This window comes from Abramis brama, assembly GCF_963993115.1.
Source record: "Abramis brama genome assembly, chromosome: 12".
In the NCBI taxonomy this organism is placed as follows: Eukaryota; Metazoa; Chordata; class Actinopteri; order Cypriniformes; family Leuciscidae; genus Abramis; species Abramis brama.
In genome coordinates this window covers 37,800,595-37,823,483 of record NC_139974.1, presented here as the reverse complement: position 1 = coordinate 37,823,483, position 22,889 = coordinate 37,800,595, and the positions used below count along the sequence as shown (strand labels likewise).

Below are 22,889 nucleotides of genomic sequence, written 5' to 3'. Positions count from 1 at the left end.
TATCGGTTTTTTTGTTGTGTCTGTAGTAGTGGACATATGTTTTTGATCATACCTCTGAAATATTTTCATGCTACTGTTTGGACTCCTAGTGAATCTTAAAAATGCCTTTTAAGAATAAGAATCTGAATAAGATTTATTGGCAAACACAAGGAATTTGTCTTCAGATGCAGCTTCCAGTGCACAGAACAACAGTACACAGAGTTGAATAAAAGTGTGCATATCATAATTTTTCTCTATCATCATTTTATTGCATTACATTGTGTTTTGCCCCTCATAATTAACACTATTACGTTGATAATCATAAAACATTTAAATATCTAATTACTAAGACATATTATTGGGAGACAACTGATATTTAAGTCTGTTATAAAAATATTGATATATTTTATAAGCTATCAGATATAATTTATAGAATTGTTGTTTCAACTTAAAAAGTGTTTGTGCTGCTTTAAAATTGTAAGTTTAATCTACTCAAATTTCCAAGTTGTCATTTAGTACTTCACATTTTGAGTTAACTCATTATTTTTAAGGTGAAAGCTTTTTACAGTGTACTTTTTGGCAACATCTGTGCGGTGAGCATATTTTTGCTCATTTTGAGCCTGTGAATAAAACCGATGTGTTTCTTGACTGTGAGCTCCATATTCTCACTATATAATTTGTCAGTCATTTGTTAGAATTTCTTTTATATTTCATAATCATTTTTTTTACTAATATTTAATACATCAGGCTTTGTATTCATTGTACTTTTGTGATGGAACAATGAACTATTCTGATTCTGGCTTTTAATGCTTTCATCTTTTGATCATTCATCAGCAGGAAATGAAATCATTCTGAAAGTGAGTCCAATTAAATTGTTCCAGTGTATTTGTGGCGTGGACTAACCTGTTGTCAGAATCAGAACAATTATCAAAACTTTATAGTTACGGCCACCATCCTGGGTGTGAACAGGCTTTTAGTCACCCTATAAAAATGCAAGATTTACAATTGCACATCTGTCAGATGCTTTTATCTAAAGAGATTTGCAGTGCATTCGAGATATGCGTTTACTCATAATGTGTTTCCTGGAAAGATGTTACGCAAGTTCTACACTTGAAAACCACTAATGCGAGTGTGATTTCTAAAGAAATCCTTCATCAATGCGTATCTGCTATACTTTCATCAAGACAGTACAGTATCCTCAGGCCGTCATTAAGAAAACATTCATTACGCATTATCATTTGTTTCATTAAAGAGGAGCTGTTATGCACTTTTACAAAGTTTTGGGCTTTTTCTAGAATAGAAACATGCTTGAATTAAAAAAAAAAGGATTATTTTTCCCATATTCCCCATTGTTGCAGCTCCTCTCTTCCCAGCCTGTCAGTAACGCTCTGTTTAGTTCCCGTCTCTATGAAGCCCCTCCTTCTGAAAAGCACAGTGCTCTGATTGGTCAGCTGGATCAGTGTGTTGTGATTGGTCAAATGCTTCAAGCATGTTTGGGAAATGCCCCGCCCCTTAACATAACCACCAGTTTAACACACTAACTAACTAACTCAACCAGGCCCCGCCCCCTTTATTCTATGTATGAATTATTTAAATGAGGAATATTTTAACGTGTTTGTTTCTGGAAGACTACAATAAACGCGTTTCAGTGAGTTCAGAAACAGTGACACTGATATAGAGAATAATAAAACATGTAAAAAAGCATAAGATGTCCAACGTGTACATTAAAGTTGTGATGATAAACTAAAGCAACTAAAATTAGTCCAAACAAGAGTATTTTTTTTCCTAAGAGAATTATGACAGAATAGCTTATAGACATTAATATGATCCCAGTCCCAAACACATGGAAAGAAAGAGTCAGAGGCTGTTGTGAAATTTTGAAATTTTTTCATTGTTTTGTTTCAAAATAAAGATCACACGTTGTTTAGAGACAATCTACAACTGGAGTTACAAAAAATAGTTGCCCAGGCAGAAAGCACACACAGCATCTGTTACCTATACACATTATGGTTACAAGTGTGCCTGCATAAAGAGAATCATAGGAAATATACACAAGGCTGTTTAAATATACACCAGAGAGTGTTCCAAATCAAAAACCAATGGCCAGTATGTTACAATCACTTACAAGTAGACAAAAGAATGGCAAATCTGTACACACCTCCGACTCTGACCCAGGGCAGTCGAGCGCGTCACACACACATACACACACACGCGCTTGCTGCTACCTGCCCAGGAGTCAGGGAGGGACTATAAAAGATCTTAAAAAAAGAAAGGGATGAGTGGAGGTGAAAAAGAGGTGGCTGGTGAATGGCTAAAAGCAGAGTGCGCACTTTTCTCTGTTCTTTGTACATCTATGCAGTAATAATTCAAAGGGCTTCAAAACCAACAAAAAAATCTGATATTACAATTTACAATATATAACAACTCATAACTCAGAAACCACAACCAAAGAGGTGAGAATTTACACTGAAATGCACAAGATTTTCTTTTTTCCATTTTGTCGTTTTTTTTTTTTTTTCTCCTCATACCAAAAAAGGGCTGTAGAAGCGAGTCCACATTTACATTAGCGAAGGTTTACAAATGTACAATTATACAATCAGAAGTATGTATTCACTACAGGGGAAGATTATAGATACAGATTGGACATCAAAAACCAGAAAAACTACAAAGTTTTATATATATATTTATATATATATGCAAAGGTCTACACCAAGTATGCACTAAATAGTTTATAGAAGCAAGACCAAAAACGTCTCCCATGCTAAATGTCTGCGTGTTAGCAATCAAGTGTTAGTGATAATGTGTGTGTGTTTGTGTGTGTTATGAAAGAATATGCGAGTTAGAAAGGTGTTGCGAAGCAATAAAGTGTGTTTGCGCAAGCCTATATGATTGAACATGGGATAAATCAAATATTCTCTCATTTCATACAGGACCGAAAAGGACCATCATTTAGGTAGTAGAGCAAAAAACGGAAGAAATGCTAAAAGGGAGAGGAAAAACAAACACACAAAAAAAAAACAGGTCACAACAACCTGGGGATGATTCAGTGTTGAGGAGAAGGTTAGGACTCTCCACCCCAACATCCCTACGTCGTCGACTGTGGACGAACACACTCACAGACGGCCATCCTAGAGGAATTATGGGAAGGGTTTACATGATGCCATTAGGAGGTGCACAGAGTGGGCCGAGGTCAACGCCGTTCTTCATGTAGTACTTCTCCAGCTTGGCCAAAATGTGCTTTCCGTACGTGTACTTCCGCAGCGTTGCAATATGGGGCCGGATCTACACAAAAACAAGCGAAATCCATCACAAAACATTCACCACAATTCTTACACACTTTAGCATAGGGGTGGGCGGTACGACCAAAAACAGTTTTTGTTCACAATATTGTTACTAAAAATAAGAACAAAGCAGCAAATAAAAACACTAGGATTAATACAATAGAACAAATGTACAAATTAAATAAATAAAACTACTGTATCTAAAAGTTTAATGCAAGAAATGCTACAGACATTGTATATTAGGCTGCTGTCACTTTAAGACTAAATGCACAAACTAAATTTACTGTTTGTTAATTTAAGATATAATCTACTGTGTTTAAGTGAATACTCTAAATAATGGGCATTTTGACAATTCTGTGGGTTAGACTTCATTTGTTAATGATTCAGTGTTTTGGAACGAATCTCTTGAATGATTCAATGACATATTTTTTAACAGTCTCTTGTCGCCACCTACTGGTGTAACAATGTAATAATATGATTATCATACTTTCAATTATTTAAATTATTGTGAATGATACTGTGTGGCTGTTTCATATCTATACATGACAACTGCTCTTAGTCAGTCAGCGGCAACGCAAAGACAGATTTAAATGTTCGCTGTATTGAGTGTGTCAGAAATTATCAATGCCGTTTTCTCACGGCAAAATGCATGTAAGTAGACTTTTCTGTCCCCAGTATTCATTTTAAAAGAACATGGGTCCCATAGACTACTCATTCACTGTTGCAGCCATTTTGGCCAGTGCGGTCCATTAAAGAGGAAACACTGAATTTGACAAGACTGCAGTTCTACAAATAATTGACAGGATTTTTTCAAAGTTCAGATTGGCTCCACCACAAAAATATAAATGTATACACATTATTTTCTGAATGAATGATTCAGTGGATGATACTGGATGAATCAGTGTTTTTGAACTAATCTCTTGAACTAACGATTTAATGAAAAATATTTAACGGTCTCTTGTCGCCACCTACTGGTGTAACGATGTAATTGACTATTTGAAGCATCAAGTTACTTTTAAAAGGTGATTCACTCCAATCTGATCGCTACCGTAGTGTCACATCCGAACTATAAACTTTTATCCCAGTACTTCTGTGATCATTTGAATAATTGCAATAGAAATAATTATATAGTGTAGTTTGTGAAGCCGTTTCATAACTATACATGACAACTGCTCTCTCTGGCTCAGAACACAGATCTAAATGTTTGCCGAGTCACTTTATAATGTTACAAAAATAAATATTTCAAATAAATGGTGTTCTTTTGAACTTTCTATTAAATCAAAGAATTCTGAAAAAATAAATGTATCGTTTCGACAAAAATATTAAGCATTGCTGCAAGAAAGAACATTGGAACATGAATCAACAATAAAAATTAAAATATATTAAAAATTTTAATAATATCTCAATAAATTACTGATTTTTAATTGTTTTAATAGACAAGGCCGAATCGTCGTAATTTATGAAAAAGATCACGTCGGCGTTTGAATCGAGATCTTTTAATAATTAATCATGCAGATCTAATGGACACTTTATATCGTTGCCATATCGTCATACCGCCCAGCCCCACTTTGGCACAAACAGGAAAAGAAGAAATACTGATGACGAAATAGCAGCCGCACCTTGTGCATTACAATCTTGCGTTGTGTCGGCTCGGCCACATCGATCATCTTCTGCACAACATAGTTCGCATACTGGTCCTTCATCATGGTGTATAAGGCACTGTGGGGCCCGTCCGCCATACTGCACACCTCATCAATCAGCATCGCCCTCTCGGCACGCAGCGAGTGGGTCACACACTTTTCCACCACGTTACTGTGAACGAAAACACAAGCGGCTCCAAAATAAGACACTTGCTCATATTTGTGTGACGGTTTGTCATGCGTGCGTAAATTCTTTGTGCGTACCTGGCAAACTTATGCTGGCTGAGCCCCAAAACATTTCCTCGGATTTCAGACACAATCTTGCTCTTGTCCTCAGCGCGGCCGTGCTCCAAAACATGCTGAATTACATAATTCCCATACTGATCCTATATGGGGATGGGGATGAAAAAAAAAAAAAAACACGTTCTTAAGAGGAATGGCTGAGATCCTGGTTCAGTGCAGAAAGAGACGGCTTCATAAATTACCTGGACCAGCTGCTCGGTGTGCTGATGTATTTCCTCCAGTATCGGGAGAGTCTGCTCAGGCAGGCAGTGCTCCAGAATACGCTGGATCACCCGACAACCATATGGGTGTGTGGACAGAGCAAACACCTGCACAACACACACAGTTATTAGTTAAACATACACACAAGAGACAAAGGTTTTAAATACATTTCAAAATAAGCCGCTCCAGACACAACTGGATGATAATGCAGTTTTCTCACAGCACAGACAGGTTACAAAATGCATGTAAGTAGACTTTTCTGTCCCCAGTATTCATTTTAAAAGAACATGGGTCCCATAGACTACTCATTCACTGTTGCAGCCATTTTGGCCAGTGCGGTCCATTAAAGAGGAAACACTGAATTTGACAAGACTGCAGTTCTACAAATAATTGACAGGATTTTTTCAAAGTTCAGATTGGCTCCACCACACAAAAAAAGTATACAAGTATATATGAAGAGTTCAGATGCAAAAGCCTCTAAGTGCCATCTGAAATTTTCTTCTAGAATGATCATTTTTATAAAGCTTGTATATTTAAGTTAAGTAGGTAATTAATAGGTAATTTGCATTGTCATTTAAGTGAAATTATTGAACTTAAATATACAAGCTTGATAAAAATGATCATTCTAGAAGAAAATTTCAGATGGCAGAGGCTTTTGCATCTGAACTCTTCATATATATATATATATATATATATATATATATATATATATATATATATATATATATATATTATTATTATTTATATGTATATATATATTAATTTCAAATAAATGGTGTTCTTTTGAACTCTATTAATCAAAGAATTCTGAAAAAATAAATGTTTCGACAAAAATATTAAGCATGGCTGCTAGAAAAGAACATTGGCAAATGAATCACAGGAATAAATTACAAATTAAAATATATAAAACATTTTAATAATATTTAAAATAATATAATATACAATAATATATAAAAATTATTGCAGCCTTGGTGAGCATAATAGATAATTGTTTTTTAAATCTTACCGCAAAAAAAACTTTTCAATGGTAGTGTATTTTTAATTTCATGTTAAACTTTCTCTACACAAAAAAGAAAAAAAATTATACCAATTTATTGTTTAAAATTATGTATTATGTATCTTCATATTATTATTTAAATTATTTTTCATTTGTTATACTGAGATTCTGCACTGAAGTTGTGCTTCAAAAATGAAGGCCTCTAAAAATTAGTCATAAAAGTTCCCATGGTACACAGACATACACACCCAAAGCCCTTATAATCAAACATACAGGGTTTCACACAATTCAAAAGAGACACACCTGTCCTTTGAATGCATCAATGATGAACTGTAGAGCATGAGGCTGGACACACTCAATGCATTTCTGCACAACATGATTGCCATTTTGATCCTTCACACACTTTAACACGTGCCCATCAAGCTCTCGAACCATCTCATTCTGTAAAAGACACAAACAAATTTGATTTAATTCATACACTGTAACTTCACCAAAGCCACGTGAATAATTACAACATGAGCGTTCAGCCTTTCATAAACTTACAATGACTTGTTGGTCCGAAGGGATGAACTCCAGAGCTTTCTGGATCACTCTGCAGCCGTACATCTGCAGTGCCAGGGATAAAACATGACCACGGATCCGCTCGGCCAGCGCCAACTTCTGATCCAGACTGCCAAACTAAACACATAAAACTGCTTTTAGCATCCTAATTGACATCCAGTACACTTAATGCACATAACTGATGAACTTTGCAATGCTGAAACTGTTACTTTTCTGTATATTACTGTGAAGCTGCATTGCAACAATCCGTATTATATAAATAAATGCTAGTTAGTTAAGTTTATTTTGGGTCAACTTCAAAAGAAAGAACAAAAGAAAACCAATTTACAAGCAAACATAGAAACAAAAATTAAATTACAGTGTAAACAATATTTTTAAAAGAAAAAAAAAGTTGCTTGACCGAAAAGATGTCGGCTGAAGCTTATGCTTATTGCGCCGATCCTTTTTACATTTCATGACTAAAAGAAAAATAAGCTAAATTCATGTGTATAATGTGACTTAATTCGGTATCAAATCAGGGGGCGGTTTCACAAAGCTATTTTAGACCGGTCTATAGTGTTAGACAAGTCTAAGATGTGCTCATAGACTAGTTTAATGCAAGTTATGCCTGGTTCAGATTACACGATTTTAACCCGATTTTGGCACGATCCGTTTGACGTAGGATGTCGTGGGGATTCGCAAACGACAACGGGCGTCGGACGCAAGATTCGATCGTTTCATCTCGTATAGTGTGTCATAGTGGGCGACAACCTACGTCGCGTCTGCGATGCTTCACGACATCACGACAAAAAGACTAGCATGTTTAATTTTTTAATGGTCCTCCACGACGACGGCACGCGAGTGAGTGAGTGAGGGAGGGAGAGTGAGTGAGAGTGTGTGTTCGCGAGTGAGTGTGTGAATGTGTGTGCGCGCGAGAGTGCATGTGTGAGTGAGTGAGTGAGTGAGTGAGTGAGTGAGTGAGAGAGAGAGAGAGAGAGAGAGAGAGAGAGAGAGAGAGAGAGAGAGAGTGCGTGTATGTGAGTGAGTGTGTATGTGCGAGTGAGCGTGAGTGTGTGTCAGGTGTGTGTGTGAGTGAGTGCGTGTAGCTATGTGAGTGAGCGTGTGTATGTGCCAGTGAATGAGTGTGTGAAACGGCTCGCGATGACTGGTCGGAAAACGTGTAGTCTGACATGTTTCTTGTCCACGACATGACAAGATTTTTAGGAGTCAAAATCGTGTAATCTGACACCGTGACGATCGTAACAGACAAAAAAAATCGTGTAATCTGAACCAGGCATTAGACTGTTTCACAAAAATAAAGACTGACTTAATTTAGACCAAAAAAATTAGACACCTTACCCCCAGGCTAACTTGGGTCTAAGACTCTGTTACCTTGGCAACCAGCAGTAACAATCAGTTACATTACAAACAGCCAAAAGAAAAGGGAAAATGGCTCATAATTTAAACATTTCTTCTTGTTACTACATTCTCCGCTAAATTTCCCAAGTAAAATGTCCTTGTAACTGTTATACTCCTCCAACAAACACATATTTTCCGCTGGGGTAAACTGCACTGAGCGGTTGAATGCGCTTACTCGATCCGCCATGTTTTTTGTTTTGAAAAGTGTCTTATTTTACCCAGAATGCATTGCAGTGTAGTCCTACCTAAGATAGTCAGAGTCTTAAGCGCTTTGTGCAACGGTCTGATTTAGATGTCTATCTGAAGTCTGACTATCTACTATATCTAAGCCATAGTCAAAGTCTATCTTTGTGAAACCGGCCCCAGGTCCCAATCTGAACCTGCACTGTCCTCATGTTAAACCGCACACAGTTCATTAGATACTAAATTGATGCATTCATCAACAAAAGAACTCAATAATACCTCAAAGAACTTCTGGATGACGTAATTTCCAAACACATCCACCATGAGCTGGTAGGCTGCCTGTAGGATCTCGTTGAAGACCAACTGACGTTCTGCAGGACTTGCTCTCTCCAATTTCAGCTGGATAAACCTGAACAAAATCCAAATTTTTTATTTTTTTAAAAACATTTTGGACCTTTTATTTATTATTCCCACTATTATCATATCATGCCAAAATGCTGATATAAGGGTTCTGACTTTCTAAAATGTGAGCTGTAGCAGACCTGGAGCCGTGCTGGTCCTGAGAGAACTCCATGACGTGTCCCGCGATCTCTCTCAGCTGTAGGTTGGGGTAGCGGTTGTTTCTGAAGTCCTCGAGGAGACGGCTGCGTCCCGAAGGCATCACGTCAGACATCCCATAACGTAGCCGAGAGGAAGGGAAGAGCTGGCTGCTGGGACTGAAGAGAGACGAACCTGTGGTGGCATTGCGGTACTTCGCCTCCGCTCCTGGAGCTGCCGAGATGAAACGCCCACTGCCATTGGTCAGTCCACCTGAGGGGGAGGCGCCAGAAGGGAGATTCAATTCATTAAATGTGTTTAAAAGGGTCATCGGATGCCCATTTTGGGCACAACTTGGTATGATTCTTTAAGGTCTTCATGTAAAGTTTGTAACATACTTAGGTTAAAATTCCTCAGTGGTTGTGTAAAACAACACCATATTTACCTCCTCAAAAACAGCTCTGTTCACAGCAACCCGTTTTGGTGCATGTCTCTTTAAAGCAGGGTTTCTCAAACTCGGTCCTGGAGGGCCACTCTCCTGCACAGTTTAGCTCCAACCCTGATCAAACACACCTAGCTGTGAGTTTCTAGTGATCCTGAAGACATTGATTAGCTTGCTCAGGTGTGTTTGATCAGGGTTGGAGCTAAACGGTGCAGGACAGTGGCCCTCCAGGACCGAGTCTGAGAAACCCTGCTTTAAATGATAATGAGCAACTGCTCACCACCCCCCAATACTCAATATGACATCATATTGCTCAGAAAATCCAAACGGCTTGATTATTGAGTGTGTTTAGGCTTTTTGAGGATTAAAAAAAAAAGAAGGAGTGAATGGATTTTTTTCATTGTATGGTGGTTGTGTCCACACACTGCACAGACACATTTATATGCAAACACCATATAAAAGTGAATTCTGCATCCGATGACCCATTTAAAGCAAAGAGGAAGTCCTTCCGTCCTTTGGATAAGACGTTAAACCGAGGTCCTGACTCTCTGTGGTCATTAAAAATCCCATGGCACTCTTGTAAAGAGTAGGGGTATCCTGGCCAAATTCCCTCCATTGGCCCTCACCCAATCATGGCCTCCTAATAATCCCCATCCACTGAATTGCCTCTATCACTCTCTCTCCTCTCCACCTTGTGTGTGGGGAGCGCACTGGCGCTGTTGTACTGTGGATGCTGCACACTGGTGGTGGTTGAGGAGAGATTCCCTGATATGATTGTACAGGGCTTTGGGTGTACAGTAGTACACTATATAAATACCTCATTCATTCACATACTCACCAAGGTTAAGACTGCTTGAAGATCCATGAGTTGAGAGCGAGGGAGGCGGGGTGAGAGAGTGGGAGGGCCCTTGGTTTGGAAGAGGCATGCCTACTGGGCCGGGGGAGGAGCTAAAGCTGAGGCCATTGTAGAAACCCCCATGGCCAATAGGGGTGAGGCTGCTGGGTGTGCGCTTGTACAGATCAGAGCTACCCGTCAGAGAATCCCGACGTGACCCACTGGAACTGGAATTAGCCACTGCAAAAAAAAAAAAGGACATGCAAAAATTAAACCGGAGTCAGATTAAATGCAAATCTGATTTCATCTAAAACATTTAAGCATGAGGAACAAATATGATTTTTGTGGTTTGGTCCTGCAGTGCAGTACGTTTTAAAGTTCAGTTCAAGCTGGAATACATGCCACAGCTTTTAAAATTAGAACGGATAGGCATCATACACTTGCTGACTGGGCATTGTGGTAGATTTTGAATAGATAAAATATTAAACTGTATATTAAACTAACCATGTCTCTAACATCTAACCTTACTTCTCTTTTCAGGCCTAACATAACACTCTGAAACACAATGTACTAAAACGTTCTGTCCTGTGTTTTTGGATGTTGTGTTGCCATACCCCTTTGACTTTGGTTGTGTGAGTGTAAAAATAAGTTTGGGAATTGAAACTAGACAGATGACTAAATTTGAAACTTGAGATTAACAATGAAGTAATCATTAAAACAAAGTTTGCTTTACTTGGTAACAGAAGGGTTTGTCTATGAAAACCAATCAAATCGTGGGGAAATTATGTAGTGCAGTATGACATTTTTGCCATACCTCCTTATTCTATAAAAACTGTTGTATTCGTGTTAGCTGGTGGGATTCTCAATGGAATTTGTCTGAGATCCTCCGGCCTTGCTTCTTCTTGGGAGAGATTCTCTGAGAACTGCTCGGGAGATCCACCGGCTGTGATTAAAGCATTTAAAGGACATTTGCTGAGGTCTGTTTGTCAATTATTCCTGCGCAAGTAAGCTAGTTAGGGAACAGGTATTAGCACCCAGCCGACGTCGATGTTTAGACGCGCTAGGGTATAGGATTAGCACCCAGCCGACGTCGATGTGTAGACGCGCTAGGGTATAGGATTAGCACCCAGCCGACGTCGATGTGTAGACGCGCTAGGGTATAGGATTAGCACCCAGCCGGCGTCGATGTGTAGACGCGCTAGGGTATAGGATTAGCACACAACCGGCGTCGATGTGTAGACGCGCTAGGGTATAGGATTAGCACCCAGCTGGCGTCAATGTGTAGACGCGCTAGGGTATAGGATTAGCACCCAGCCGACGTCGATGTGTAGACGTGCTAGGGTATAGGATTAGCACACAACCGGCGTCGATGTGTAGACGCGCTAGGGTATAGGATTAGCACCCAGCCGACGTCGATGTGTAGACGCGCTAGTGTATAGGATTAGCACCCAGCCGGCGTCGATGTGTAGACGCACTAGGGTATAGGATTAGCACCCAGCCGACGTCGATGTGTAGACGTGCTAGGGTATAGGATTAGCACCCAGCCGGCGTCAATGTGTAGACGCGTTAGGGTATAGGATTAGCACCCAGCCGACGTCGATGTGTAGACGCGCTAGGGTATAGGATTAGCACCCAGCCGACGTCGATGTGTAGACGCACTAGGGTATAGGATTAGCACCCAGCCGGCGTCGATGTGTAGACGCGCTAGGGTATAGGATTAGCACCCAGCCGACGTCGATGTGTAGACGCACTAGGGTATAGGATTAGCACCCATCCGACGTTGATGTGTAGACGCGCTAGAGTATAGGATTAGCACCCAGCCGACGTCGATGTGTAGACGCGCTAGGGTATAGGATTAGCACCCATCCGACGTCGATGTGTAGACACGCTAGAGTATAGGATTAGCACCCAGCCGACGTCGATGTGTAGACACGCTAGAGTATAAATATTATAGGCCCAGGTAGACTTGGGTCAGATGAGATAGGACTTAGTTAGGTTTAGGGAAAAATCTACGACAGCATCATATAGCTAATGACAGGATCACACACTACTAGATTTTCAGGTCTTAACTCGAACACAAACTCTATGAAAAAATTTCTAAAATCTGAATAAATAAATAAATAAATATCCTCTGACTGGATGGATTCATAGTCTGAAGCTAAAAAAAAAAAAAGTGTCTGTGCCCATCACATACTATGTGATTTTCTGTGAAATTGGTCAACTGTGATTGTCCAAAATCTTCAGACTGGCTCTTTCTGGACTTTAGGCAATTAGCTTCAAGTCGTCCAGACGTGATGCGTATGTGTGTACATGTATATATAACTGGAACTGGAGCTCGTCTCCATACTGTAAATGAACCGAAACTCAGATAAGCTACTTGTCTCACAGACCTGAGAAATATATAGAAAGCTTGAATATGTGTACTTGTGTACAAAATATATTTTTTTCTCTCAAAATCTCTTTTTTTTCTCCTACTCCCTTCATAGAGTGAGTCGTATGTCTGAAAACTAAGCTTATGTCTTCTATATCATTTTGTCCTATGCTATCAAGACGCGATTCGCACCGGTGTTAGAGAGCAGGAGCGCTTTATTGGCTGTTGCCGAAATTTAAAGTTAGGTGGATAGGGGAAACGGAGCGGAGAGAAGTGACGCGGGCGCGCAGCTCATCGCGGCGTGTCTTGCCGCACACAGCAGCGCCAATGAGAAGGACTTTTTTTCTTTCGAAATTGATACTATTTTTTTATAATAAAGAGCACAAAATAATTACCTGTTATGTCCTCCATTGTATAACTTTATGTCTACATATTTAGGAACAGATATTGGGTTCTGCCCAAAGTCAAGCAACATAAAAGTAACGTAAAAGTAACGAGTAACGTAAAAAGTTACTTTCCAAATGGGGTAACTAAGTAAAGTAACGGATTACTTTTTTTAAAAGTAACGAGTAACGAGCAAACACTACTTTTTAAAAGTAACTTCCCCAACACTGTATATATATATATATAAAAAAGTAGATTTGCCGCTAGGAGGAATAACCCTCTAGCAATATTATAGTGATTTTTATTTTCAACATAACTCACAACTTGAGATAACCAACTAAACATACCTGCTGTGCCAAAACCCCCGAGTGCTGCTCCAAGCGTGGCTCCCAGAGAAGACGACGGGTTGGCACTGAATCCAAGTGAGGTGTTTCCCGGTTGGGCAGAGCCTTGCGAAAATAGTGAGGAGCTCTGTGAGGAGGAGCTTGGGGATCCACTCCCGTAAAAAGAGCTCCCTCCCAACGCCCCGCTCCCTTGCTGTCCGGGACCCTGCTGAGAACTCAACGCACGAAACGGCCCACTTGCTCCGCCACCGAGACCGGCATTACCCCCGCCCGCTGAGGCGGCAGCAGCGGCCACTGGGAAATCAGAACGGATTAATTATACAATGTCTTTATATACTTTTGAAGCTTGAAAATGTGGAATAAAAAATATCTTAATTTGTGTTCCAAAGATGAAAAAGTCTTATGGATTTAGAACGATTTAAGGATAAGTAAATAAAGACAGAATTTTCATTTTTGGGTGAGCTGTTTAATACCAAATACAAGACAAGTTTCTGAGAGTGTTTAATGGTGGTTGATTTGGCATTTTCAAACACGTACCTGCTGACGGGCTGATGATAACCGATGCAGGGGCCATCAGTCGAACTGGTCCTCCACGAGCACCTGTGTTCACCACAAGCGCACCTGTCTGGTCATAATATGCAGCTGGAGCCAACATAGGATAACCTGGAATACCACAGACACGTCTTAATCAGACACTGTTCTAACTGTGTAGTTTGAGCTGTTCACACTAACAGCGATTAAACTGCTGATTGAAGTCGCTGAACTGTTGGTTGATAGACGGTGTCCCAACAAGACTGTTGTATCCACTAACATTTCCACTGACAGTCCAGGCTTTCCTCACTTTCGACCAATGAATTCCCATGACTTTTCCCAGTCATCAGTGATTAGTGTAAGCAATTTTTAGCTGATGAAATATTTTATTTAATAAAATATCACTTTCTACATTCAAAAGTTTGGGGCTGGTACGATTTTTAATGTGATAAAGCAGAATTTTCAGCATCATTACTCAGAAATCATTCTAGTATATTGATTTGCTGCTCAACAAACATTTCTTATTATCACTCTTTAAAACATTTGTGCTGCATATTTTTATTTTATTTTGGGGAAACTGATACATTTTTCAGGAATCTTTGATGAATAGAAAGTTCAAAAGAACATTTATTTGAATAGAAATGTTTTGGAACATTATAAAGTGTCTTTACTGTCACTTTTACTGTTAATGCCTCTGCTGAAAAAATAAATAAATAAATAAATAAATATTTCTAATGGTAGTGTATACCGTATTTTCCGGACTATAAGTCGCTCCGGAGTAGGGATGTCCCGATCCGATCACGTGATCGGAAATCGGGCCCGATCACGTGGTTTCAGACTCGATCGGAATCGGACGTTACCTCCCGATCAGGACTCGGATATATATGTATATATATTCTCATTATTATTTAACACATCTATAGTTATGCGGTGGCACAGAGTTACGCCGGTTTCACACTGCACGTGTTAGCAGAGCGTAAGCAGCGCAGGAGCAGTGCATATGGTGAGCAGGAGCAGGACACGCGCGTTTTGCTTTCACGTTTGTCACGCGCGGCTGAACCGCGGGTTGTGTACAGACAGAGTAGCCTACTCTATAATGGATAAGTTGACATTGCTTTATTTCGTTTTCAAATACATTTAAGAGAAAATACTTGTCAAGAAGCTTATTTTATTAATAATTTCATAAATATAACTTTTGGTTCATCTTTGTTTTTATTGTTCTGGCAACAAGTTTGTTTTTGGACATTTGTTTTCTTTTTAAATTGATGTTGGTCATTTGATCGACTGTTTAAAACACAATAGATATCATCAATGCACTTTTTGGATAAAACTGCGGTGTATTTTGGCCATGATCAATGCATATCACTTTAATTCAGCGTAAGCGGCGCAGCAAAAATAGACTCTGCGCCGAAACTATCGCGGCACTGCTGCTTCTGCTCTACACGCTGCCGCGCCGCCTCTGCGTGCGGTGTGAATGCTCTAATCTGTTAACATGGGCGCCGAAAAAAATACGTGCTGCATGCTCTGCTAACGCGTGCAGTGTGAAACCGGTGAGTGCAGTTCCTAAAAGCACATTACTGGCTTTGCAAACACTGTGGCACTTTATTTTTTTATTTGTTTACATGCCTGCTGGGTATTTTAAGTTGAGGTGCTATTTGTTTATATATTAGACTTTAAGTCCAAAAGTGAAGAATTTATGTTATTTATTACTTGATTGTTCAAGCTACCTCACAGAAGTGCTCTGTTTGTTAACAGAGTTGTTGAATGTTAAAATAAGGTGAATTAAATAAAAAATAAGGAACATCCTGTATCTGTTTTTTGCTCTTCTTTATTCTTTTTTTATGTATTATAGAAGTATCGGATCGGGACTCGGTATCGGTAGATACTCAAAATCAAATGACTCGGACTCGGAGGCAAAAAAACCTGATCGGGACATCCCTACTCCGGAGTATAAGTCGCATCAGTCGCATCAGTCAAAAAATTCGTCATGAAGAGGAAAAAAACATATAAGTCACACTGGACTATAAGTCGCATTTATTTAGAATTTTTTTTCAGAAAATCCAAGACCAAGAACAGACATTTAATCTGGAAAGGCAAGTTATTCAACTACACAGTAGCACACAGAACAACAGGCTGAGTAGGTGTCCGGTATGTTACCGCAACACATTAACAGTTATTCAGCTACACAATAGCATAAAGAACATATACCTGGGAGGCTGAATAGGCTAAATTAACATAAGCCAGCGAGTCTAACAAGCAAGTTACCAGTAAACAAGTTCACAAGCTCCCGCGATCTCATTCCACATCATTTTCTTCATCCTTGGTGTCGCTTCTGAACAACTCCGCCAACTAGAGCGCCCTCTCGCGGCTGTAGACGGTAATGTTTTCTCTTGGTTCATCTCAGTCTGAATTAATTTTGATATACAAGTCGCACCTGAATATAAGTCGCAGGACCAGCCAAACTATGAAAAAAAAGTGTGACTTATAGTCCGGAAAATACGGTATTAACAATTCTTCTCCATTACATACCAAATTAATTTTTTTTTTTATTTTATTTCCTGGTATTTCTTGGTTTTCTATGATTATCAGGATCCTGGTATTGTCCATTTGCATAAGGTTAAACATTACTCAATTGTGTTCCAACAGCAACCGCATCAGTCACCTCAAATCAACTTTCTTGGGTCACATTTTCTTGAAGATCCCTGTCAGTGTGAACACCTCTTTAAAATCTCTTTAATCAAGTCCCTTACCAGGTACGCCTGCAGCCAGACCCTGTCCAAAAGCCAAGGCTGAGTTCACCGCTGCTGCTGCTACGAGCTGCTCTGTCTGCTGACCCTGCTGTCCTTGACTGGGAGTCAGAGGTCGTTGGTTTCCACCTGCACGCATCACCTGGGGCAAACAAAAGTCAAAGATTGGCTGATGAGTTGAATGTATTTGTGTTGCGACTTTTTAACATCGCAAACTCAATTCAAACACCCACGCATTCTTATTCCCAGACAACGATTCACCTTTGTCTATTAAACCTTTGACAAGTACGATCACAGCGAACAGTACTGGGATAAAAGTTTATAGTTCGGATATAAACACTGATGTCTACAGTAGCGATCAAATTAGAGTAAAGCCCTATTCGGACGGGATTAACTTTACAAGGGTAGATGGAGTAATGTAATTTTACCACAGGACATCTGTAATATTAATGGCCAGTTCACACAGGATAAGAGATCTCAGTAAAACTAGCAGAAGTGGGAGAGTAACTCGATTTGCGCATCGCCGTCACTCCTGTCGTATTATGTTGCTTCCTGATATCACATGCACAAACACATATAACCTATATTTATATATATAAAACAGTTACGTCCGGTCGAACGATGTATTAATTAACTTCAGATTGGATTGTGTTGGTAATAGGCACTTACCTAACGCTAAAAGATGTTTCATGCCTCTAACAAGTGCTTTCGATCTTCTTTCTGATCTGAATGGTGTGTAAAACACTTGAGTTTTGCCACAGACTCGTTCCAGCGTCTAGAACGCGACTGAATGCTTTTTCAAGCATCTCCATACTTAAAAAAACGCGGAAAACTACTTTTAAACACGAAATGACAAAATATTTACGTACATATTTACAGCGGGTCTATTCGCACGGGATTAGTATCACCTGAGGTCATTTTTCCGGACCTTTTTACTGAAGGTAAAAGTCGGCGTAATCTTTCCCGACATTGTCCGTGATGATTACTGAGATGCACATTCAGACGGGACTAAAATCACCGACAAACTCTGGTAATTATCACTTTACCCCTCCTCTCCATGTTAAACTAGTCCCGTCCGAATAGGGCTTTAGTCACCTTTTAAAAGTAACTTGATGCTTCGAATAAAGATTGTATCAATTACACCAGTAGGTGGCGACAAGTGACTGAATAGATTGGCATTGATTCATTCATTCAAGAGATTCATTAAAAAAATGATGATTCATCCAGTAATGAAGTCAATGAATCATTCATTCAAATAGATATTTTTTAATTAAATAGACTGCAGCAATTAACACTTTCAGAAGCTCTAGTAAATGTTTAGTCGTCAGTTCTAAATCATGGGAGAATCATTTTAAATTGCGATTCTCAATTTATCCAGATTCGAGCAGTTCAAGCGCTCTGATTGGCTGAACTCTTACCTGTTGTTGGTTCTGTTGGTTCTGTGCTGCTGACTGCTGGTTGGCCGAGTTGGAGGGGTTGGCGGCTTGCTGCTGGAATAGGTTGGCCGGATACACACCCCATGGAGTCACACCATAGTACTGAGGGGGCATTACCGCTGGACCTGAAAGACACACACACACATTCTCAGATGAAGGGCCAAAGCACACTGTTTTCAGAGGAGGCTCAGGGGCTTTGATTTACACGGGAATTGAGAGTCGGCAGCCATTTCCTCTGCCTTTGTACTCTGCTTCAGGAGCATCAAAGCAGGTGTGTGTGTGTTTGTGTGTGTGGCTTAGTCAAGCAGACTGCCTCAATCCTGGAGCTAAATCTCAAGCCTCTGGAGGACGCCGTCCAAACTATCATGAGCAACACTTCTTATCCACTCCAGACTGTGAGCAACAGACTGCTCCTGCCACAGCGAGTACGGCATTAAAATGCAGTCTGTACTGTCATCGTTGAAGTACAAAGAAACCTGCCGCACATTGACACTTTCATTATTGTGCCACATTCAACGCATTATATTTGCATATTGAAGATTGGGTGAGTCCACATTTAATGTGGAAAAATGTATTCAACAAAGATTGATCAAAATAATTCTATTTCAAATAAATGCTGTTCTTTTGAAATTTCTATTTATCAAAAAATCCTGGAAAAAATTTAAATGTTAAGCAGCACAACTGCTGTCAACATGGATAAATGTTTCTTGAGCAGCAAATCATCATATTAGAATGATTTCTGAAGGATCATGTGACACTGAAGACTGGAGTAATGATGCTGAAAATTCAGCTTTGATCATATCTTTAAATATATTTAAATTGTAAATAGTTATTTTAAATTGTAATTATTTTACAATATTAATGTTTTTTTCATGAAATAAATGCAGCCTTGGTGAGCATAAGAAAAAATAAATAATTAAAAAATAAATTTTGAAAGACCCCAAATATTACACAGCTCTCTAGAACAATTAATTCTAGTTGGTCAATTGTAGAATATAAATTAATATTCTTAGTGTTTTTCATGTTGCTAGGCTAATTGTTTTCCTTGTTGTAATATGTCTATGTATTTATTTATGTGGGAAGAAAATAGAATAATGTAGTCAGCTTTTCATTAAATCACATAAATAAACCCCAATAGGGTGATCAGAACCCCAAAGTGATGCCGACTGGACTCATCAACATACTTTATATTTACATAATCATTTTAAACTTTAATAACTGACATGATACATATCCATCTTAAATGGTAAGCAAGATCTCTCACCTAGCGTGGCAGCAGCAGCGAGGCCGGCGGCGTACGGATCAGTGCCTGGAGGAGCAGTGCTAATGATGTACGGATTCTGTACGAATGCAGCTTGGGCCAAACCTAACGCACAACCAATAAGAAACCAAATTAAATAAATCACCAGAAACTTTTGTCCATTAAAAGTGCAGTAAGTGTTTTCTGAGGAATGCTGTTGAAAATTTAAATCAACACCCAAACAAACAATTTTGTGAATATTTGCTAGATGTCTGTTCTGTGTGTGTGTGCGCAAAAAAAAAAAAGTGTTTGTGCATAGCTGTGTAAATAGGAGGAAAAAAAACATGCCGAGGTTGCTTTATCAGCTTGATACACACGTAACATTGTGCTGGTTCATCCGTACTTGCTGTCTGATGTGCCAGCTGTTAGCGTGTTTGTTATTTTGGGGACGGAGCAATTAAGGGAGGGGTGTGTTTCTTTTGGGTAGGGTTGATTTCAAACGTCAACAGCGCTCCTCATAAATTGCTCACTGCACCTTTAAGTCATCTGGACACTCAGAGCTACGCTGAAACTCACCGATGTGTTGTTGTTGAGCCGCGGCGAGCGCGTACTGCTGCTGCTGGGCCGCCGTGAGCTGCTGCACCGCCAGAGCGCTGGGCCTCTGGAACAGCTGCAATACATGAAGCTTTTATCAGACATTAAACATTTGCATTTGTTTATAGTCATATATGCAAAGGCTTCAGAAGCATATGCAAATGTGACTAATAATTAATTTTCCAGAATAACTTCCAAAGAAGCTGAACGGTATTGTGGCACATTACTTCAAACAAAGGTTTTTCAAAGTTAGCCTTGACACGTGCGGCCTTTGATAGCAACACCACAAATATTTATAAATACACACGTTATTATTTTTCTACTCTACTAATTACAGTCTTGAGAGTTGAAAGTGCTAGCAGCATCAGATATTCACCTGTTGAGGGGAGTTGTAGTCAAACAGGCTGACGGTAGCAGCTGTGGAGTCGAGAGGCAGCTGGCCTCCAGTGTAATCAAACTGCAAAGTCTCCATAGAAACAGATTCCATGGGGTCCAGGGTCACATTTTGAGTTTCAACATTTGAAAACTCCTCTGCTGGTTTTGGCCCTGCACCTCCAACCATTTCTGGTCCACCCAACTCCACCTCTGGACCAGTCGGAGGGCAGTTACCAGGAGTACGACTGAGGAAGAAACAAGAGAGGTGTGTATTCAATTCATTTTAGAAATACTGAAAGTATACATATACTCCTGGGACCCAGGAATAGACTTTTGTCCACTGTTGTGGACATTATATTTTAGTGAATGACTCTGACAACATACATGTCACAACCTGGGTGTCCCGTAAAGAGCACATTCAGGACTTTTCAGAGATACCAAGGCTACGTTCACACTGCAGGCTGAAATGACCCAATTCCAATTTTTTTGCCCCTATGTGACCTGTATCTGATCTTTTCATGACAGTCTGAACGACACAGATCCGATCTTTTCAAATGCGACCCAGGCCACTTGGGTATGTGGTCCCAAATACGATACATATCCGATCTTTTGAAATGCGACTTCAGTCTGAACGGCCAGGTCGCATGTATCCGACCCGCACGTCATTGATACGCGAAAAACGTCATAATTCTGCATTGAAGTAGTCGTCGGTTTGAAAACGGACTGCATATTCGTAGAGCTGAGGTAAATCTGCCGAACGGGTCGACCTCGACGAGCCCGTTAATTAAAAAAATAAATAAAAGCCCACGGCCACCATCATTATATATGACTAACGTTATGTTAACTTATTTGTGCTGATATTAGATAGGTCAGCGGCTGCTGTCTGGCTCTTGTGTAACGGTCGCTGCGCGCGTTCGTGTGTGTGTGTGTGAGTGTGAGAATCACAGTTAGTTGAAGTTTAGCTACTTCCGCAAACAACAAGTGACGTCGTTGACCGTTGAGTACTCTTCTGCGCATGCGGGTCACTTCTGGGTCATTTCACGTTCACACAGGAGATCACAAAAGGTCGCATTTAATTGGAAATGTGAACGGCCTTGCAAAAAAATCGATTTTTTTCAAAAAATCGGAATTGAGCATTAAGCCCTGCAGTGTGAACGCAGCCCAAATGTTTGGAGGTTTCACCATGAAAACAACTTCTCCTTGGTCTTTAAAAATGTCTGACATTAATTTAGTTATCAAATGTAGGAAATATGATATATTGTAATTATAAATTATATCTGACTACTTTTCAAATTGTATTTCATAAACCAACATCTCAGGAAAACGTTATGGGGTTTCAAATCAAAAAATGTCTTTCTGTTACAGAACAGGGCATTGATTTCATAATGTCCACTGTAGAGGACATCAGGACTTAAATCATGTTTATCAGGCATTTTGGGAGACAACAAGTGAATATGGAAATAAGTTATGCATCAATATTCCTATGAAATATTAGTTATTAAAATGTTGTTAATTATTACTTCAATTATTACACTTCTTTTTTCATTAAATGTTGCTCCAAGAACACATTAATGTGCAAATTAGATACAGTGTATAGATACATTGCATTGAATGAGAATATTAATTTAATGGTGTATCAATTCATTCCGTTATATCTTTCATAACATAGTTGAGAATCATCTTTATACAAATTTTGGTTAAAAAAAATCCTGAAACCCCAACATTTATTGGTGATTGAAAAAATAAAATCCCATTGTTTTTGCCTATACATATAATTTCATGTCATTTTATTATGATATGGAAAGCCCCACAAAGCAAACTGAGGGAGGATAAACATTACCTTTCCAAAGTTTGGGGTCAGTAAGTTTTTATATTTTTGAGGAGTCTCTTATGCTCAACCAAGCCTGCATTTATCTGATCAAAAATCCAATATATAGCCTTTTTTTTTTTTTTTTTTACAACTTTTCTAAATTTATTCCTGTGATCAAAGCTGAATTTTCAGCATCATTACTCCAGTTTTCAGTATCACATGGTCCTTCAGAAATTATTTTAATGATTTGTAACATTACCAATATCTTTACTGTCACATTTGATCAATTTGATGCATTCTTGCGGAATAAAAACAATCTTTTTTTTTTTTAACATTGAGCAGTCGTTAATTTATTATACTTTTTTGATGGTGTATACCTAAAATCCTTAACGTCCACATCAAGTCCATTCTGATTAGGCAGTCCATTGGGGTTATCCAAAACATCTGGCTCTGTCTCTTTCAGTTCCTTCCGCTCAGGATCAAATGTTGTTTTGGGTTTTTGTTCCACCCTTTTCTCAGGGTCATCAGCCTCCGTGTCTCTGGGACCCTAAGAGAAACAGAATGAAATTGAAGTAAAAATGACAAGGACTTCAGGTGCTAAAGGAACAGTTCATCCAAAAATGTAATGTTACTTTCATTCAAAACCATGACTTTGGAAACATGAGGGTCACAAATAATGAATTTTCAGCTTTGTGTGAAC

At 39.2% G+C, this 22,889-nt stretch overlaps 1 protein-coding gene across 4 annotated transcripts in view; it reads right to left on the bottom strand.

Moving 5' to 3' along the window:
• Nucleotides 1–1,846: 1,846 nt before the first annotated feature.
• Nucleotides 1,847–22,889, bottom strand: part of pum1 (pumilio RNA-binding family member 1) — a 34,430-nt gene continuing 13,387 nt past the window's right edge. For 2 of the 4 annotated variants that reach the window (XM_084130688.1, XM_084130689.1), the window contains exons 6-22: nt 22,567–22,736; nt 20,381–20,624; nt 19,987–20,095; nt 19,435–19,536; nt 18,153–18,295; nt 16,738–16,876; nt 13,994–14,119; nt 13,460–13,750; nt 10,361–10,597; nt 9,086–9,353; nt 8,823–8,952; nt 6,945–7,079; nt 6,705–6,842; nt 5,386–5,511; nt 5,165–5,286; nt 4,880–5,072; nt 1,847–3,261 (exon numbers count right to left, since the gene is read on the bottom strand). In XM_084130688.1, the coding sequence (XP_083986814.1) occupies nt 3,130–3,261; nt 4,880–5,072; nt 5,165–5,286; nt 5,386–5,511; nt 6,705–6,842; nt 6,945–7,079; nt 8,823–8,952; nt 9,086–9,353; nt 10,361–10,597; nt 13,460–13,750; nt 13,994–14,119; nt 16,738–16,876; nt 18,153–18,295; nt 19,435–19,536; nt 19,987–20,095; nt 20,381–20,624; nt 22,567–22,736 (2,805 nt within the window). In that variant the 3' untranslated portion in view covers nt 1,847–3,129. The remainder of the gene's footprint in view (nt 3,262–4,879; nt 5,073–5,164; nt 5,287–5,385; nt 5,512–6,704; nt 6,843–6,944; nt 7,080–8,822; nt 8,953–9,085; nt 9,354–10,360; nt 10,598–13,459; nt 13,751–13,993; nt 14,120–16,737; nt 16,877–18,152; nt 18,296–19,434; nt 19,537–19,986; nt 20,096–20,380; nt 20,625–22,566; nt 22,737–22,889) is intronic. The other 2 variants (XM_084130690.1, XM_084130691.1) reach the window with 2 other exon arrangements.